The 18281-nt window shown below is 35.8% G+C and overlaps 1 protein-coding gene across 1 annotated transcript in view; it reads right to left on the bottom strand.

Annotated features, from left to right (window-relative positions):
- The window catches only part of LOC122895416 (phospholipid-transporting ATPase ABCA3-like), a 177751-nt gene that overhangs the window by 107449 nt on the left and 52021 nt on the right, over nt 1-18281 (bottom strand). The window contains exons 6-9 of the mRNA XM_044232803.1: nt 14285-14401; nt 13822-13939; nt 9083-9256; nt 1549-1730 (exon numbers count right to left, since the gene is read on the bottom strand). Coding sequence (XP_044088738.1) covers nt 1549-1730; nt 9083-9256; nt 13822-13939; nt 14285-14401 — 591 coding nt within the window. The remainder of the gene's footprint in view (nt 1-1548; nt 1731-9082; nt 9257-13821; nt 13940-14284; nt 14402-18281) is intronic.

Raw genomic sequence — 18281 nt, 5'->3', positions numbered from 1 at the left:
ACTTTTTTCTGAAAGAATGACAGATACAAAAATTATGGTTCTTTAGATTTGGATATCCAGCAGACATTTTCTTGAAAATTAATGAAGACCCTAAAAAGGAAGGAAGCCATTGAAGGTGCTGAAAGGACTTAAGTTCCCTGGTTAGCTTTCTAGAAAAGACCAACTGTAAAGGCCCTTGTTAGCAATCCTGTCGGGACCTCTCTCACTCTTAAGAGCTTTTACTGTATCTTCACTTAATAAACTTCTATCGCTTTACCCATGAAAAAAAGAAAATTAATGGAGAAATATTAATACTTAAAAGAAAGGAACTGACAATACTTGCTGCTAATGATGTAACTGGAACTTTCAAGTGAAAACTAGAATTTTGAAAAACTGATACCTACTCTTGCGTGACAAATTTATAATTCTTGAAAACTATCATAACATCATGTTGATATTAACAGATGATGCTTTGATAATGTATGATTAAATGTGTCATCACTTGGAAGGTTTGTATTGATGAACCAATATTTTTCAAATAACCAAAATATGATGTTACAAATTTATGCATGGTTTAAGATCTATCAGATCACAAGATACACCAATGAATATTATTATGAAACAGAATAAGAAATGCTTGTTAATGTGTTTTCAGATTCCAAACTTCAACTACCTGGTAGAAAATTATCATTAGTCATGACACAGCAAATACCCAAATTTGTTTAAAATGCTACTGATACACTCCTCATCTTTCAACTACGTATCTGCGTGAGGCTTTATTTTCTCCATATATTTTAAGCAAAAAAAAATAATGCAAAAAATTAAAAGCAGAAATACACTCTCCAATGAGAATCTAGTTATTCTATTAAGTAAATATAAAAAATATTTGAAAAAAATTATAAAACAGGACACTCTTCAAATATTTTTAAATTTTGAAAAAAAGCTATTTATCCCCAAAATGCTGACCTCAACATGCAATGCGTTTATTAGTAATATATTTAAATAAATTGACAAATATTTTTAAAATTTCTTTTTAATTTCTAAATATGGTTAATATTGATAGATAAAACCCATATTAATCACAGCTCTTTGGGGTGCTCAATAATTTTTAGGAGTATAAAGGATTTCTGAGATGAAGAGTTTGGGAACCACTCACTTTGAACCACAGAACAATAAAGAAGTAGACTGCAAATAGACTAAGATAGAGATGCTTCCCACTTTGCTGTGGCTTTGATTCTAAGTAATTTGGGCTAATAGTAGAAAAAAAGCAGGTGCTGATAAACCAGATATGAGACACAATTCATTTCGTCCTCACTAGGATCTAAGGGCACCACCACACATTCACTCAGACAGGTGATTTTTTTTTCCTGTAGAAAGCTATTTGATTCTATTGTACATGTCACAAAGTTAACTTGTAATGGTTTTAGTTCAGAAAGAATAAAACTTGTATTAATATCATAAGACTGGAGAACCACAGAGAGGGTGTTTAAGGTAACAACATTCACTGTTTAACAAACTAAATACATAAGAACTGGGGTTTCTCTCAATGATAGAATCATTAGAACTTACCTGCACAAAGAAATACCAAGGCTTGGGCACACCATACCTCCCTGGAAAGACAGCATCCATATACCAGGCCATAAGGCCAAACAAGGCAGCATCAAATAAAAGCATTCCCATAATATGAACAAAACGAAGATCATCATCTGGGCTCACTGGTGACTGGATGTTATCCCACTGGACACCATATTCTGAAACATAATAGTAGACAGTTACTTGAGGTGCCCAACTGTGACTAGAACAAACTTATCCAGCTACTTCATCATTAAACAATAAGAAAGTATTGGTATTCTCTGAAGACAGGTACTGTCTGTTTGCTATTCACTGATACTTTGAAATTCAGGCTGTCCAAGACGATAATAAAGTAAGTAATGAAACAATTTGCCTCTTTCTACAGCCAAACTCAACTAAAAGTTAGTAGTGACTGAAACAAAAATAGTCACAAAAAGTCCATAAAAGTAAGCTTTAAAGCCATAAACAGACCTACTGGTTGTGATGGCGGCCCTATTTCTCCATTCTCTTTCACGTGAATCTCCACCGAAATAACCAGCAAGATATATACATTTGGAAATACATTCATAAATACAAAAACAAGGTTTGGCTTCTAGTGTCAAGTCTGGCCTGTAAGGAATGCAGGAATCACTGCTCCATCCTAACAAGAAGTAAAAAGGTGAACTGAAATTCTTCTTAGATCTATTAGACACATGAGGTCACAGGGCAAACCACTGCCCCCACAACTGGAGAGACAGACAGGCAGGCACAGAGAATTTAATGAAACAAACTTCAAGCAAAAACCTCCAAGGGAACGAGAACTGGGGTAGGAAAATTTAAACTATAACTGATGAATTGCCAAACCCAGGGTAAACAAGCCTGAGGATTAAATATTCCAGGGGATCAAGTCATTGAGGCTTTTGCAAGTTTTACCTTTTGGAGCCATGCCAGTTTCTTACAGTGAATATCAGAGAAAAATCCCCTCATATTCCTAGGAGGGAGAGGGAAAGAGCTATTTGGAAATGTTCTTGTGCACTTCATTCCTAATCAGGCTTTTCTTCATAAGAAACTATCTTACCAGAGCCTAACTCACCTAGGGGAAGGTAAATACCTAACTCTAGTTCCCTTGAGCCATCCTGCCCCATCTGAGCAGGGCAAAAAACTGAGAAGCACTAATGGAGTTCATAGTCCAAGGGTACAAACTTACCAAGTGATCGAAGCCAAGTCATAGAGCTACACATCTTACCTCTACATCGCTAAAGGCTTATTTACTGTGTGGTTCCTTTTACCCAGTACTCCATAGCCACCTTTTTTTTTTTTTTTTACTGCTTCTAAGGGATTCACTTTATTTTCATTATTTTTTATGTTAAGATTTGATTTGATTTGATTTATTTAATTTGAGAGAGACAGAAAGAACAAAAGTGGGAAGGGGAGAGGGAGGGAAAGAATCCCAAGCAGACTCCCTGCTAAGCACAGAGCCTGACGGGGGTCTCAGTCTCAGGATCCCAAGATCATGACCTGAGCTGCAATCAAGAGTCAGACACTTAACTAAGTACCCAGGTGCCCCCCTCTTATCTATCTTACAACAAAAAATTATCAGGCATACTGAAGGTCAAAGAACACAGTTTGAAGAGAGTGAACAAGCATCTGAATTAGACTTTGATATAACAAAGATGTTAGGATCATCAGACCAGGAATTTTTTTTTTAAGATTTTATTTTTTATTTGACAGACAGAGATCACAAGTAGGCAGAGAAGCAGGCAGATAGAGAGGAAGGGAAGCAGGACCCCTGCTGAGCAGAGAGCCCGATGTGGGACTCGATTCCAGGATCCTGAGATCATGACCTGAGCCGAAGGCAGTGGCTTAACCCACTGAGCCACCCAGGCGCCCCAGACCAGGAATTTTTAAAAACTGTGATTAACATGGTAAGTGCTTTTATTTGATAGGGAGAGATACAGTGAGAGAGGGAATACAAGCAGGGGGAGTAGGAGAGGGAGAAGCAGGCGTCCTGCCAAGCAGAGAGCCCAATGTGGGGCTCCATCCTAGGACTCTGAGATCATGACCTGAGCTGAAGGCAGAGCTTAACGAATGAGCCACCCAGGCACCCCATGGTAAGTGCTTTAATGGAAGAAATATACAACATGCAAGACCAGATGGATAATGCATGCAGAGAGATGGAAATTCTAAGAAAGAATAAAAAACAAATGCCAGAGTCCTTGGTGTAAAAGCTACAGGAGAGGATGGGGCAGCGGCAATGATGGACAGAAAGGTAAGAAAGAGAAGTAAAAAAAGCCACATCTAACTGCAGTCTATGGAGTAACAGGGGAAAGTTCCAGTCACAGGGCTGAGAAGCCGCAGACCTCCAAGTCTGGGTGTGGGGTCAGATGACAAAGAAAGAATTATCCGTATTCATTCAACTTGGATCAAGTACACCCAAATTAAAGAAACTTCCAATTCTTGCTCCACAAACCCATAAGTGGCCGCAGCTTTAAATGAAGATGAAGGCAGAGAACCAGAGGACATGCTTCCTGAAACTGTGAAAATATTGGAGGGGATACACCAACATCAATAGGACCTAACTCCTTCAAGAGAGGAAAGGAGGGTTTCCTGATAACCAACTATGGAACTGAAATATAAAAATCTCTTCTTGGAAAGGTCCATGACCAAGACAATTAAAATCAGGGTGTGAGGTGGGTACAAAGTGAAAAAAGGATCAGTTTCCTGTGTATAAGACTATCTTTGGAGCCGCTTTTCTTTGTAAAGGTTAAGTGCTACACAAATACATGGATGTGAGTACATGGAATTTGAATACACAAATACATGGATTTTAGGGATAATGTATGTTGTACGTAAGGATCTCAAGACATTTGCTAATTTTGTAGTTTCCCATGATTCATATACAAAGATTACATATAATGAAGAAATCAGAAATGGTACCTTTTAAAAATTGCTTTTTTTTTTTTGTTAGGCACAACTATTAGCACACTGACTGGAAAGCAAAAAGTTGCTATTTAAACTGCAAGTAGGTGCACCTGGGTAGCTCAGTTGCTAAGCATCTGTCTTTGGCTCAGGTCATAATCCCAGGGTCCTAGGATTGAGTCCTAGACACAGGCTCCCTGCTCAGCGGGGGGCCTGCTTCTCCCTCTGCCTGCAGCTCTCCCTGCCTGTGCTCTCTCTCTCTTGCTGACAAATAAATAAAATCTTGGAAAAAAAAAAAAACCTGCAAGCAATTATTCCCTAACTTAACTCCTTCATTATCTAAACTGTCTGGCTTCCAGGAACTGCCTTATACAGAAGGAGAATTGCACTGAAAGGAAAATGTTACTGGGCTATTAATTAAATGTGTATTTAGATAATATTAAAACACAGCTTTTTTCCCATGAGCATTTGTTTTGCTTCAAGTTATTATAAACATGGCATCACTTTGTTAGTAGCTACAGATGCTTCTTTAAAAATATTTTTTTTAATTTTATGTAGACTACTGAGTATTTGAAAGGGCCCACTTCATCTTGATGGGTCATGTCTACCTTCATTAGTCTCCAAAGAATAACCATTTGCTGCCAAATTAAATCAGTATTTTCAATGGGCTTTTCTCAATTTTTATTATTAATGCTACTTACTTGAGGCAAATCATAAGGAAATTGCTTTTATTAAAATATAAACTACCACCTAAACTTTTAGGGTACATATTGCTTAATATTTGGTTGACTTTAACTTTTAAAAGGAATAAATACCAAAAAATTATATATTGTATGAAAATAAAAAATAAGAAAATGTACTTTCTATAACTTTGTCAAAGCACTTAAGTTACTAACTTGCAAAACCCAATTTGAATTGAACTTAATACAGGATTTGTTACTACTATACTCCATATATAGATTAAAAATACATATACTAAAAAATGGACACTCAAAACACTTTAGTTACTAAAAATAGAATATAAGTAAATTCATCTTTAAATACTTTATGGAATCTCTGACCATGTATACTTTCTTATATCTGTGTGTTGTAGGGTAGTCTGAGTTTTTCTGTTTTTTTTTTTAATTTTTATATTGTATGTATATGAACTCCCTTTTGAATGTGATAGTTAAACACATAGTCAAAGACAAAACAAACATACTACATAATGATTTCCCTGAGAACCCGATTAATGTTTTTTTTTCAATTTATTTATTTTCAGAAAAACAGTATTCATTATTTTTTCACCACACCCAGTGCTCCATGCAATCCGTGCCCTCCATAATACCCACCACCTGGTACCCCAACCTCCCACCCCCCCCCGCCACTTCCAACGCCTCAGATTGTTTTTCAGAGTCCATAGTCTCTCGTGGTTCACCTCCCCTTCCAATTTACCCCAACTCCCTTCTCCTCTCTAACACCCCTTGTCCTCCATGCTATTTGTTATGCTCCACAAATAAGTGAAACCATATGATAATTGACTCTCTCTGCTTGACTTATTTCACTCAGCATAATCTCTTCCAGTCCCGTCCATGTTGCTACAAAAGTTGAGAACCCGATTAATGTTAATTTTGGAGGCAGCTTTTAGACTATTTTGTTGGTGGTGACTATTACTTTTTTACAGGCAATGACACCAGAGAAGCAGGCTCTATACATTCTTACACTATGTACACTTGCATTTAGAATGAGCCCCCAGGGAAATAATGGAAATGTATATAGAACTATTCATTCCTACTTATGTGATTTAATTATATCAGCATATATGAACTGAACTCTAATGTAGACAAACTTTCCATTTTATTCCCTTTTACCGTTTGTGTTAAAATAACGTCCCTCTCCTATATATTCTTTTCTTGACCCAAATGCACTGTTAATGGGACTGTAAACTGATACAGCCACTACAGAAAGCAGTAGAAGTTCCTCAAAAATTTAGAACATATGATTCAGCAACTCCTTTCCTAGGTATATATCCAAAAGAAATGAAAACAGGATCTTGAAGATAGCTGTACCCCCCAATTCACCTCACCATTATTCTAGCAGCCGAGGAATGGAAACAACCTAAGTATCCATCAACAGATGCATGGAAAAAGAAAATACCCATTTCATTAACCAAGAAAATATGTGATATATACACATTTGACCCATGAACAACATGGGTTTGAACTGTGGGTCTACTTATACATTTTTTTTCCAATAAATACATGTACAGGGGGGCCTGGGTGGCTCAGTCTGTTAAGTGTCTGACTCTTGGTTTAGGCTGAAGTCATGATCTCAAGGCTGTGAGATCGAGCCCCATGTAAGGCTCCACACTCAGTGCACAGTCTGCTTGAGAGATTCTCTCTCCCCGCTCTGCCCCTTCTCATGTTTGTGCTCTCTCTCATATAAATGAAATCTTAAAAAATATATATGTACAATACTGTAAATGCATTTTGTCTTCCTCATGATCTTCTTAATAACATTTTCTTTTTTTAGCTTACTTTATTAAAAGAATATAGTATATAATACATATAACATACAAAATATGAATTAAGCAAATGCTTACGTTATTGGTAAGACTTCCAGCCAACACTAGTCTATTAGTAACGTTTTTAGGGAGTCAGAAATTATATACAGATTTTCAACTGTAAGGGCAGTCAGTGCCCTAACCCCCATATTGTTCAAGGGTCAACTACATGTATATATACATACATGTACACACACACACACACACACAGAGGAATATTATTTGACCATAAAAAGGAAGGATATCCTGCTATTTGCAACAACATGAATGAATTTGGAATACATTATACTAAGTGAAACTGGCCAGACACAGAAATACAAATAATGTAGCATCTCATTTATATATTTTATCTAAAAAGCTCATGGAACCAAAGAGCAAAAGAATGATTTCCTGGGACTGTGGGTTGGGTAAAATTGTGAGATGTTGGTCAAAGGGTATAAGTTTTCAGTTATAAGATGAATAAATTCTGTGGATCTGATGTACAATATGGTAATTATAGTTAATAATAATTTTTGTATACTTGAAATTTGCTAAGAAATCGATCTTAAATGTTGTTACCACATACACACACACACACACACACAATAGTATCTAAAGTAACAGATGTGTTAACTTTACTCTGATCGTCATATCACAGTCTATATGTTATATATTAAATCATCATGTATCACTGTACACCTTTAAAGAATCGCACTGAAAACCTAAATATATACATTTTTTATGAGTTATACCTCAATAAAGCTGGAAAAAAGGGAAAAAAGTTACATGCTCATTCCTATTGATGCAGAAAGAATACCTGACAATATCAATACTCTTTCATAACAACAACAATAATAAAACATTTAAAAATGGAAAGAGAAAGCATTTTCTTAATTGGATAAAGGTCACCTATGAAAAATCCACAACTAAATAATAATAAAAAGTAAAAGATAGGGAGCCTTGGTGGCTCAGTGCATTAAGCCTCTGCCTTCAGCTCAGGTCATCATCTCAAGGTCCTGGGATCCAGCCCCGCATTGCATCTGGCTCTTTGCTCAGCAGGGAACCTGCTCCCACCTCTCTCTCTCTGCCTGCCTCTCTGACTACTTGTGAGCTCTGTCGAGTAAATAAATAAAAATCTTTTAAAAAAACGTAAAAGACAGAAAGCTTTCTTCCAAAGATCAGGAACAAGATAAACATGTTCACTCTCCCACTTCTATTCAACACTGTACACATGTGAAGTTACAGCCACAGAAGTTAAGCCAAATAAAGAGATAAGGCAAATTACGTAGGAGGAACTAAAACTACTCTTACTCACAGATGACTTAAGCTTATACATAGAAAATCCTAAAGATTCTGGAGAGAATCTGCAGATTCTGAAGGAGAAATGTAGAATTACAATTACCATACTTAATATGTTTGTTGTTTACAGTGGTATGAATGAGTGGTTCCCTATTTCCAGAGTAAGGCAAAACGGAACAACTGTGTAATTATACTGGTAATGGCAACATTTCTCATGGTTGGACAGGGAAGTACATATATGGGATAGGGAAAAACTAGGAAGAACTCTTGACACTAGATAGGAATTGGATCCAACAGTGTGAACTCACAGATGTTAAAATATGGATATTAGCTGGATGTCTCATCCTTGGCACTACTGACATTTGCGCCTGTATCCTTCTGTTTCAGGGAATGTCCTGTACTTTGTAGGATATTTAGTGGCATCTCTGGCTTCTACACACTAGATATCAGTAGCAATCCTTCACTAGACATGATCATCAAACACCAAATATATCTCCAGAATTCTCAATATCCCCTAGATGGCAAAACTGCCCACCAAGATGAGCATACTGATATAAAGACATGTAAATACATATGTAAATACATATTTGCATATACATGTTCATGTATACAGGTAAACATATATATGGTGCATGCATACATATAGTACAGATATCATTTTTATGATAAAAAATTATAATCCAAAAAAATATTTATGAAACATTACAATCATCTCTCACCCACTGTCCCACCCACTCCAATGGCAACCCCAGACAACATGCCTTTTCTTTCTGGGATCATCATCAAAGTTAATTTTATAAAGGAAAGACTCACGCTTCATTTCCATCTGGCTTATAATATTAGTCCCCAAAGCTACTGCAACATTTGAAAGGAGACAGAAAACCAGCTTCTCGGTGAGGGCCATTTGTGTATACATGGTTTGCACGAATACATATGGAAAGAAGGTGAGAAAATAGAGGAAACCTCCAACAGAAACAGCCGAAGTAGCTGAAAAGAAAGAAGGAAAATATAGAATCAGTTCAAGTAAACTACAAAAGCTTAATGTAGAAATCTCATCTTATTATAAAAGAGCTCTAAAATGTAGATCCTACAAAAGGGAAACAGTCTTGGTCACCACTCTCTCATGAGCATCTAGAACAGTGTTGAACATAGACAGGTGCTCAGTAAATATATTTGCTCAAATGAATGAATGAATGAATGATACAAGGAATTAACTTTTCTGGAATTTATCCTCTTTCTAAGGCTATGATTGTGGTTATTTACTCATCTAAAAAAGGATTTATCCTATGTTTATAGAAACATTCTTTTTCATTTTTATTCATGACTACTCAGTCTAACAATTTCGAGATGTACACTACCACTAATTACATCGTATGAATACACTACACATTTCCATTTATTTTGGAATTTTGGAATATGAAAACTGAAAAAGTTGACAGTGGTTTTAGATATATTTCCAGTCTTATTTATGCTACTTTGAATACTTATTTATAATACTTTATAAAACAGTACATTAAGAAGACAGGAAAAAAGTGTAACAGAAGCATCTGGATTAGGATGCTCTGTGATTATGGGGACTGTATTATTTCAGACCAACTCTTGCAATGACAACAGAAAAATCTAGAAAAATTATTTTTTATGTTTGTTTGTTGATTGATTGATTGATTTGTTAAAGTATTACTTTTTAAGTATGTTGAGTGACAGAAATCTACCAAGCAAGGACAATTTATACGGCCAAAATCAAGGTAAAAGACAAGAACTCAAGAACAATCAGTCTAAAATTTGGTGCTAATTTCCACCTTGAAGCATTTGTAAAATCCAAACTATGGCTTAGAGTCTGAGGGACTTTGGAGAAGTGTCTGCTCATATCTTCTGCCCATTTTTTTTAACTAGATTATTTAGGTTTTGGGAGCTGAGTTTGAGAAGTTTTTTACAGATCTTGGATATCAGCCCTTTGTCTATGGTGTCATTTACAAATATCTTCTCCCATCCTGTGGGTTGCCTCTTTGTCTTGATGATTTCCTTTGCTGTGCACAGGAGTGTCCCAAAATGAAGTCCCAAAAGCTCATTTTTGCTTTTGTTTCCCTTGCCTTTGGAGGTGTGTCTTGAAAGAAGTTTCTGTGGCTGATGTCAAAGAGGTTACTGCCTATTTGAACCGGGTGATGTGTATTAAGGAAGCCCTGGATTGCATGGAGCACTGGGTGTTACACGCAAACAATGAATCATGGAACACTACATCAAAAACTGATAATGTACAGTATGGTGACTGACATAAAATAATAATTTTTTAAAAAGAGTCTGAGGGACTGAGCAGAGTTTCTGACAGTGTCAAAGGCATACAGAAATTAAGACATACTAAAGAAAAGAAGCCATAATTAATACCTCAAACTTTTACTGCATGCCCTGAAGGGCTACATCTAAAGTATGAATGTAACAGAAATAGATCCTTTTCAATCACCTTAAATCCTTATTGGAGTATTATCAAACCCCCAACCTAGGGGTCCTAGAGCCCCACACCTAAATGACTGATAGGGATACATATAAAATTATACAGCCACACTGGAAAAATTTGAGGATGTTCTCTAAAAGTTAAATATAAATTTATCTCACAATCCAACAATTCCATTTCGTGGAGAAGTGAAAACATATGTCCACACAAAGACTTGTATGTAAATAGCCATAGCAGTGTTATTAATGGCCAAAAATACTGTGAACAATTTAAATGTCCTTTAACCCTGGGATGTATAAACAAAATGTTGTATATCCATATAATTAAAATATTATTCAACAATTAACAGAAAGGAAATACTGATACATGCTAAAACATGAATGGATTTCAAAATCATTATAAGTAAAAGAAACTAAATGTTTTAGAAGACTCCACATTTTATCTACATATACCAAATGGCAAGATAACCCAGATTTATGTAGAGAGAAAGCAGTTGACTTGTTGCCTTGTACCAGAGAGATAAAAATGAGGACTGACCAAAAATTAGCTCAAAGGAAATTTCAGGAGTGATGGAAAATTTCTAAAATGAGATTTGGTGATGGTTGCATAACTTGAAAAATTTACTAGTGGGTGAATTTTATGGCATGTATATTATACATTTATAAAGCTATAAAAATATGTGGTCCAAAGATGTAAACAGGCATTTTATAGAGAAAAACACACAGGGTTCTTATTAACCTAAAAACATGATTGGCATCAATGAGATGCCTTTCACACCTCAAAATATATTACAAATTTTAAAAGCTAGTAACAATAGAGATTCTTACCTACTGCTAGGTGGAATTTGAAATTGTACAACCTCTTTGGAAACAGTTTTTCTATAATCCAGTAAGGTAACGTGCTCACATATCCTACCTGAGTAAGAAATTTCACTCCTAATTACGTGCCCCAGAAAAAATCTTGTACAGCTCTACCAGCTGACATATACAAGAATGTTCACATCAATATTATTCATAACAATAACTAACTAGAAATAATCTAAATACCTATGAAGTATAAAACTGATAACTGTACAATAGAACACTATACAGCAGTAAAAATGAAATCACAACTATGTAGATAACACTTAAATCATAACACCATGTTGTATCCAAATCATATGGTATAATTTCACTATAAAAACTAGCAATACATTAGCTAGTGATAGACATATAAGTGGAAAAGCTGTAAAAGAACAGTCAGTCATTGGGAGAAGGGGGGTGGGGTTATGGACATTGGGGAGAGTATGTGCTTTGGTGACTGCTGTGAAGTGTGTAAACCTGGCGATTCACAGACCTGTAACCCTGGGGATAAAAATATATGCTTATAAAAAATTAAAAAAATTATTTTAAAAAAACCAGTCAGTAAAATAGTGGTTATTATTAGAAAGGAGCACCTCAAGTGTTCCTTAGGTACTAGCAATTTTTCAATATGGTATGTTCGGACTTGGGTGAGCACCTGGGTGTTCATTTTATTATTAGGTACACTGTATATACACTCTTGCATTTGTTATCCATTTCATGCCATGAAAAAACTTAAAGGACTTATAGTAAAAAAGCAGATATGGAAAAGCATCAGTAGAAAAATAACAGAATGATACCACTTCATATATAGATCATTCCCTACGTAGTACATACAGTTTCATTTAGTCAAAAAGCCAACTAAAACCAGAATCACAAAAAACAACCAAAAAACTTCAGATATATAAGGAAATTGCAAGAGGGATAAAGAGGCACTGCTGTAACTTCCAAAATATAAAACTTTATATAACTCACTAATCTTCTGCTATTAAAACTTGGAATTTTTATCTGCTGACTGCATTCACTGATGCCCTTCTCACATAAACCACAATCTTAAGACCTTGGTGAATTTAAGCAAGGCAAGAATTTGCAGTGTGTGCGGCACCTCTGTTTCTCATTCACCTGCACAGCAAGAGCGGCTCTTTGAGGTTTTACCTTTATTTGAGGAGTCTTCTTAGTCCACTTTTGGCAGGTTCTCTGGACTTACATTAGCTCCTGAATTGCTGGCAGAAGAAAACACCAAAATCTCTGATGCTCAACAGAAAATCCCAACACAAAAGCTATCTTTGGTTTTCAATCACCTTCCACCTAATTTGTGGATTTTATAAACAGAAGGGATTTTTAAAAATATTTAATCAGTATCATAGTTGTTTTGGCCAATGAGTTGTTCCTTGGCATTTGTCCACTTTAACTTCAGCAAGTCACCTTCAGCCTAACTTTGACATAATGATTCTCTGCACTCGTAGTTTACTATACTAGTTTACTATAGTTTACTATACATCATGATAGGTGATGACTATAGGTATGACTATAGATAGGTATGACTCTCTATTTTGTAAGAATGCACCAACTGGTAGCAGTGTTATTGCTGAAAACAATAAAAATACCTATGAAATGTAAATTTTACCATAAAGCAATTTGTTTTATAGTACTTATACCTTAAATGACGGAAAGTAATACTCTAATTATTCAGCATATCTAAGTTATAAAAATGAAAATGGTGAATATTTGTTGTCTGAAAAAGAAAACGTTTATTTTTTTTTTTCGTAAGTGATAACAGAAAATGACCACTGGAGAAGTAATTGTACAAATTTCCTAACTTAGCCCAGTCTGAATTTATCCAGTTACACATCCCTCTCATACGTGAGAACATGAAGGGCAGGAAGTTGATTCTCAGGAGCATTTTGCATACTCGACATGGTTCCTGGCATGTGAAGAGTGATCCAAAGACTTAAAAGAGCAGGTGAGTGAATGAATATTTCCACATGACCCTATTTTAGTCAATACTCTACTGTCACATGTAATCTTATGTTGGTTTTTACCCTCTTCTTATGGGCATCCTCTGCTGTATTGATTTTCCTGATCTTTGTCCTTCCTCTCAAATCATTTTACATGCATATGATACCTGTCTTTTTTGTTAAAGTGTAATAAGCAGAGGCTGGATATGAGGTGGCAGCTGAAGTCTGGAAGGAACTCCCAAACGAAATCCTCTTTTGTCAACCAAAATGCTGAGAATCTGTCAAGTGGGGGAGTCTTAGACTCACCTGTATCAAAGAGTGTGGAAATCAGAAAGCCGAAGGATATAGAGGTGATGACAAAGCACAGGAAAAAGACGAAGACAAGAGACGGGTCACTGTACTGGACGACTACTTCAGGTGCAATCTAACAAAACAACCGGGATGCCAGTTTAGTCCTACTGTAAGAGGTGTCATAGATAAACAAGGGAGGCCAAAGAAAATACACTTACCACTTCAATAGCCCTAGTGAAAGAGTCATTGCTCAGAGAGATGCAAAGTTAATTAAATAACTCTCTTCTTGGGGAAGGGTTGCCCATCTAGGTCTATGGTTTTGTGTGCTGATAAAACTGAGCAGCTTCTGAATTCCCAAGGGGACTCAAAGAAAAATGCATATATTCTTTTGTAACCTAAAACTCACTCAGCCCGTCCCCAGTTATTTTATCCCTCTCGAGCTTTAGATGCAGCCTACTGCATTCAAATACATACTTGCCTTGACAAATAAAATCACGCACAGTAAACAGATGATAATTAAAAACATCAGAAAGAATGAGACAAAATAGGAAGCCCAGAGCATAGCATTACTGAGTCCTATCATGAGCTGGTACTCCTGTAGAAGAGTGAACACAAATCAAATGTCATGAAACAATTTATATTTTTCAAAATGCATTCATAAATATTAACTGACTTATTTCCCACAAAAACCTACATAAGCTAAGTATTATAAGTATTACAGTATAAGATAATACATAATACATAAGTATTATCACCCTCATTTTACAGAGAAATCAAGTCTCAGAATAGTCAAGTGATCCGACCAAAACCATCCGTCTAATGAGCAGCAGGGCTACAATTCCAACTCGGAATTCTGAGTCCAGATCTTCTCCCTGATAACTTACCAACTGTGGTTCTAACATAAGAAATACTTAATTAAAAATTTCAACACAAAAAATAAGAACACCTTTCTTTTTATTATGTTCTACCTCCAGAAATATTAAAGGAAGGTATATAACCTTTAATTCAATTACAGATTAAAGCAGGGACAGGCAAAACCACAGCATATGGCCTAAATCCAGGCTGCCTCATACTTTTATAACTAAAGCTTTACTGGCATAGAACCCTGCTCACTCATTTCTGTACTGTGGCTGCATTCATCCTACAATAGAGCTGATAGCTGTAGTAAGGGCTGCAAGGCCTAAAATATGTGTTATCTGGTTTTGTTTACAGGTAAAGTTTGCCATTCCCTAATTTATATACACCCTCCTAATTTTACAGATCATAAAAGCCAGACTCAAAGAGGGTGAGTTGCTTGTACAAAGTTGCACAGAAGAAGCTCCCTGTTCTGTGCTCCTCCCCTTCCATCATGCTGTCTCTGTACATTTCGGAGGCTAATTTTTCCCAGTGCAATAAACCTGAGACTGATTCCCCCAGTTTGAATCTTCATTCTTCCTGCCACTTACCAGCAATATAACCTTAAGCAAACTCCTTGACCTCTCTGTGCCTCAATCTCCTCACCTATGAACACTAAAATCCAAATAACATAATGGGCAAGATTGTTTTAGAAGTGGAGCTTTAAAAGTGAGCTTCATGAACCATAAGTCAGCATAGTATGCAAAAATATATAAAGAACTTACAAAATTCAACACCCAAAAGCCAAAAAATCCAATTAAAAATGGGTAGAAGGCAGGAACAGACATTTCTCCAAAGAAGACATACAAACAACCACAACACACGAAAAGATGCTCATCATCACTTATCATCAGGGAAATGCAAATCAAATGAGGTATCACCTCACACTTATCAAAATGGCTAAAATCAAAAACATAATAAACAATAGGTGTTGGTAAGGCTGTGGAGAAAAAAAAACAAACCCTAGTAATAAACTTAACTGAAGAACTGACAGACCCATACTCCTGAAACTATAAAATATCAGTGAAAGAAACTAAAGATGACACAAATGGAAAGAAATTCCATGCTCACAGATTAGAAGAACATAGATTGTTAAAATGTCTACGCTCCCAGAGCAATCTACAAATTTAATGAAATCCCCATCAAAATACCACCAGCATTTTTCACAGAACTAGAACAAACAATCCTAGAATTTATATGAAACCACAAAAGACTGTGAATAACCAAAGTAGTTTTGAAAAGAAAAAACTAGAGGTATTACAATTCCAGATTTCAAGTTATACTACAAAACTGTAGTGATCAAAACAGTATGGTACTGGCACAAAAACAGACACAGTGACCAAGGGAATAGAAGAGAAAATTCAGAAATCAACCACAACTACGTGGTCAATTAATCTTCTACAAAAAAGGAAAGATCATACAATGGAAATAGTCTCTGCAGCAAATGGTGTTCGGGAAACCGGACAGCAACATGCAAAAGAATGAAACTGGACCACCTTGTTATACCACAGACAAAGATTCAAAACGGATTAAAGACCTACACATGAGACAGGAAACCATTAAAACCCCAGAGGAGAAGACAGTCAGTAACTTCTTTGACATCAGTCATAGTGACATTCTTCTAGATACATCTAGAAACAAAAGCAAAAATAAACTATTGGGACTACATCAGAATAAAAAGCTTCTGCACATTAAAGGAAACAATCAACAAAAATAAGCCACTGAATGGGAGGTCTTTCTAAATGATATATCCAGTAAGGGGTTATCATCCCAAAATATATTAAGAACTTACACAACTCAATACCCAAAAAAACAAATGATCCACTTAAAAAATAGAGAGAGGCCCTGAATAGACATTTTTCCAAAGAAGACATACAGATAATCAACAGACATGAAAAGATGTTCAAGATTACTAATCCTCAGGAAATGCAAATCAAAATATAACACTTTATATCTGCCAGAATGGCTAGAATCAGAAAGACAAGAAATAAGTATTGGTGAGGGTAATAAGAAAAAGGAACCCTCTCATACTGTTGGTGGGAATGCAAATGGGTGTAGCTACTGTGGAAAACAGTGTAGAGGTTCCTCAGAAAATTAAAAATAGAATTACCATATGATCTACTAATTCCACTATTGGGTATTTACCCAAAGAAAATGAAACCACTAATTCCAAAAGATATATGCTTCCCTATGTCTACTGCAGCATTATTTATAGTAGCCAAGATATGCAAGCAACCCAAGTGCCTATCAACAGATGGATCAGGAAGATGTAGCATATATATAATGAAATATTAATCAGCCAAAAACCAGAATGGGATTTTGCCATTTGCAAAGATGTGTATCCTAAGCATGAAGAGATAGCTAGAAACTGAAATGGAAAATTTTCAAAATGGTCAAGGGATTTATAACACAATATTCAAAATATTCAAGATACAACCCCAAATTATTCAACAAACCAAGATAAGGAAAATCTAAGCTCTAAAAACAAAAAGAAAATCCTCAAATGCCAAATCAAGATGACATAGATATTAGAATTATCTAATAATGACTTTAAAGCAGCTATCATAAAAAAGTGCTCTAATAATCAATCATGAACACCAACAACTCAATAATCAATAATAATAGAGGGAGATCTTCAACATACTTCTCCCCATAACTGATATACTAACATAAAAATCCATGTTAAAGATATAAACAGGGACACCTGGGTGGATCAGTTAAGCGTCTGCATTCAGTTCAGGTAATGATCTCAGTGTGCTAGGATCAAGCCCTGCATCGGGCTCCCTGCACAGCAGGGAATCTACTTGTCCCTCTCCCTGACACATGTGCATGCTCTCTCTCTCTCAGATAAATAAATATAATCTTTAAAAAAATATGAACAACAGGGAAGCCTGTCTGACTCAAGTCAGTAGAGCATGATGTGACTCTTGACCTCAGAGTTGTTACTTTAAAAAAAAAAAGATAATAAAAATTTTTAAAAAGTAATGAACAATACAGGGGTGCTTGGGTGGTTCAGTTGGAGAAGTGTCTAGCTCTTGATTTTGTTTCAAGTCATGATCTCAGGGTTGTGAGATCCAGCCTCCACAATCAGGCTCCACAATGGGCATAGGGCCTACTTAACATTCTCACTCACCTTCTTCCTCTGTCCCTCCCAACCTCCTCTCTCTCTCTAAAAAAAAATATGAACAACATGACTAACTTATTATAACGCAGAGAAAACTGCACCCATCGAACACACAGTACACATTGGTTTTAGTGCACACATGCATGTGGAACATTTGCTAAAATTGGCTACAGTCTAGCCCACAAAGCTAATGCCATCAAAATTTCAGAAATTTTAACTCAAATACTGGCTCCTAATATATTTGAAATTTTTAAATGCTTTTCTAATTATCTTATGGGTCAAAGAAAAAATCCAAAATGAAAATTAGAAACTCTTTGAACTATATGATAAAGAAAATACTATACTTCAATTTGTAGGATGCAACTAAAATTAGGACTAGAGGGAAATTTAGAAGCTTAAATACAATGGGGAGTTAGAGAGGAGAAGGGAGTTTGGGGAAATTGGAAGGGGAGGTGAA

Source organism: Neovison vison, chromosome 14, assembly GCF_020171115.1.
Source record: "Neovison vison isolate M4711 chromosome 14, ASM_NN_V1, whole genome shotgun sequence".
Taxonomy (NCBI): domain Eukaryota; kingdom Metazoa; phylum Chordata; class Mammalia; order Carnivora; family Mustelidae; genus Neogale; species Neogale vison.
Note: the sequence above shows the minus strand (reverse complement) of the source record. Positions and strands in the feature narration are given on the sequence as shown.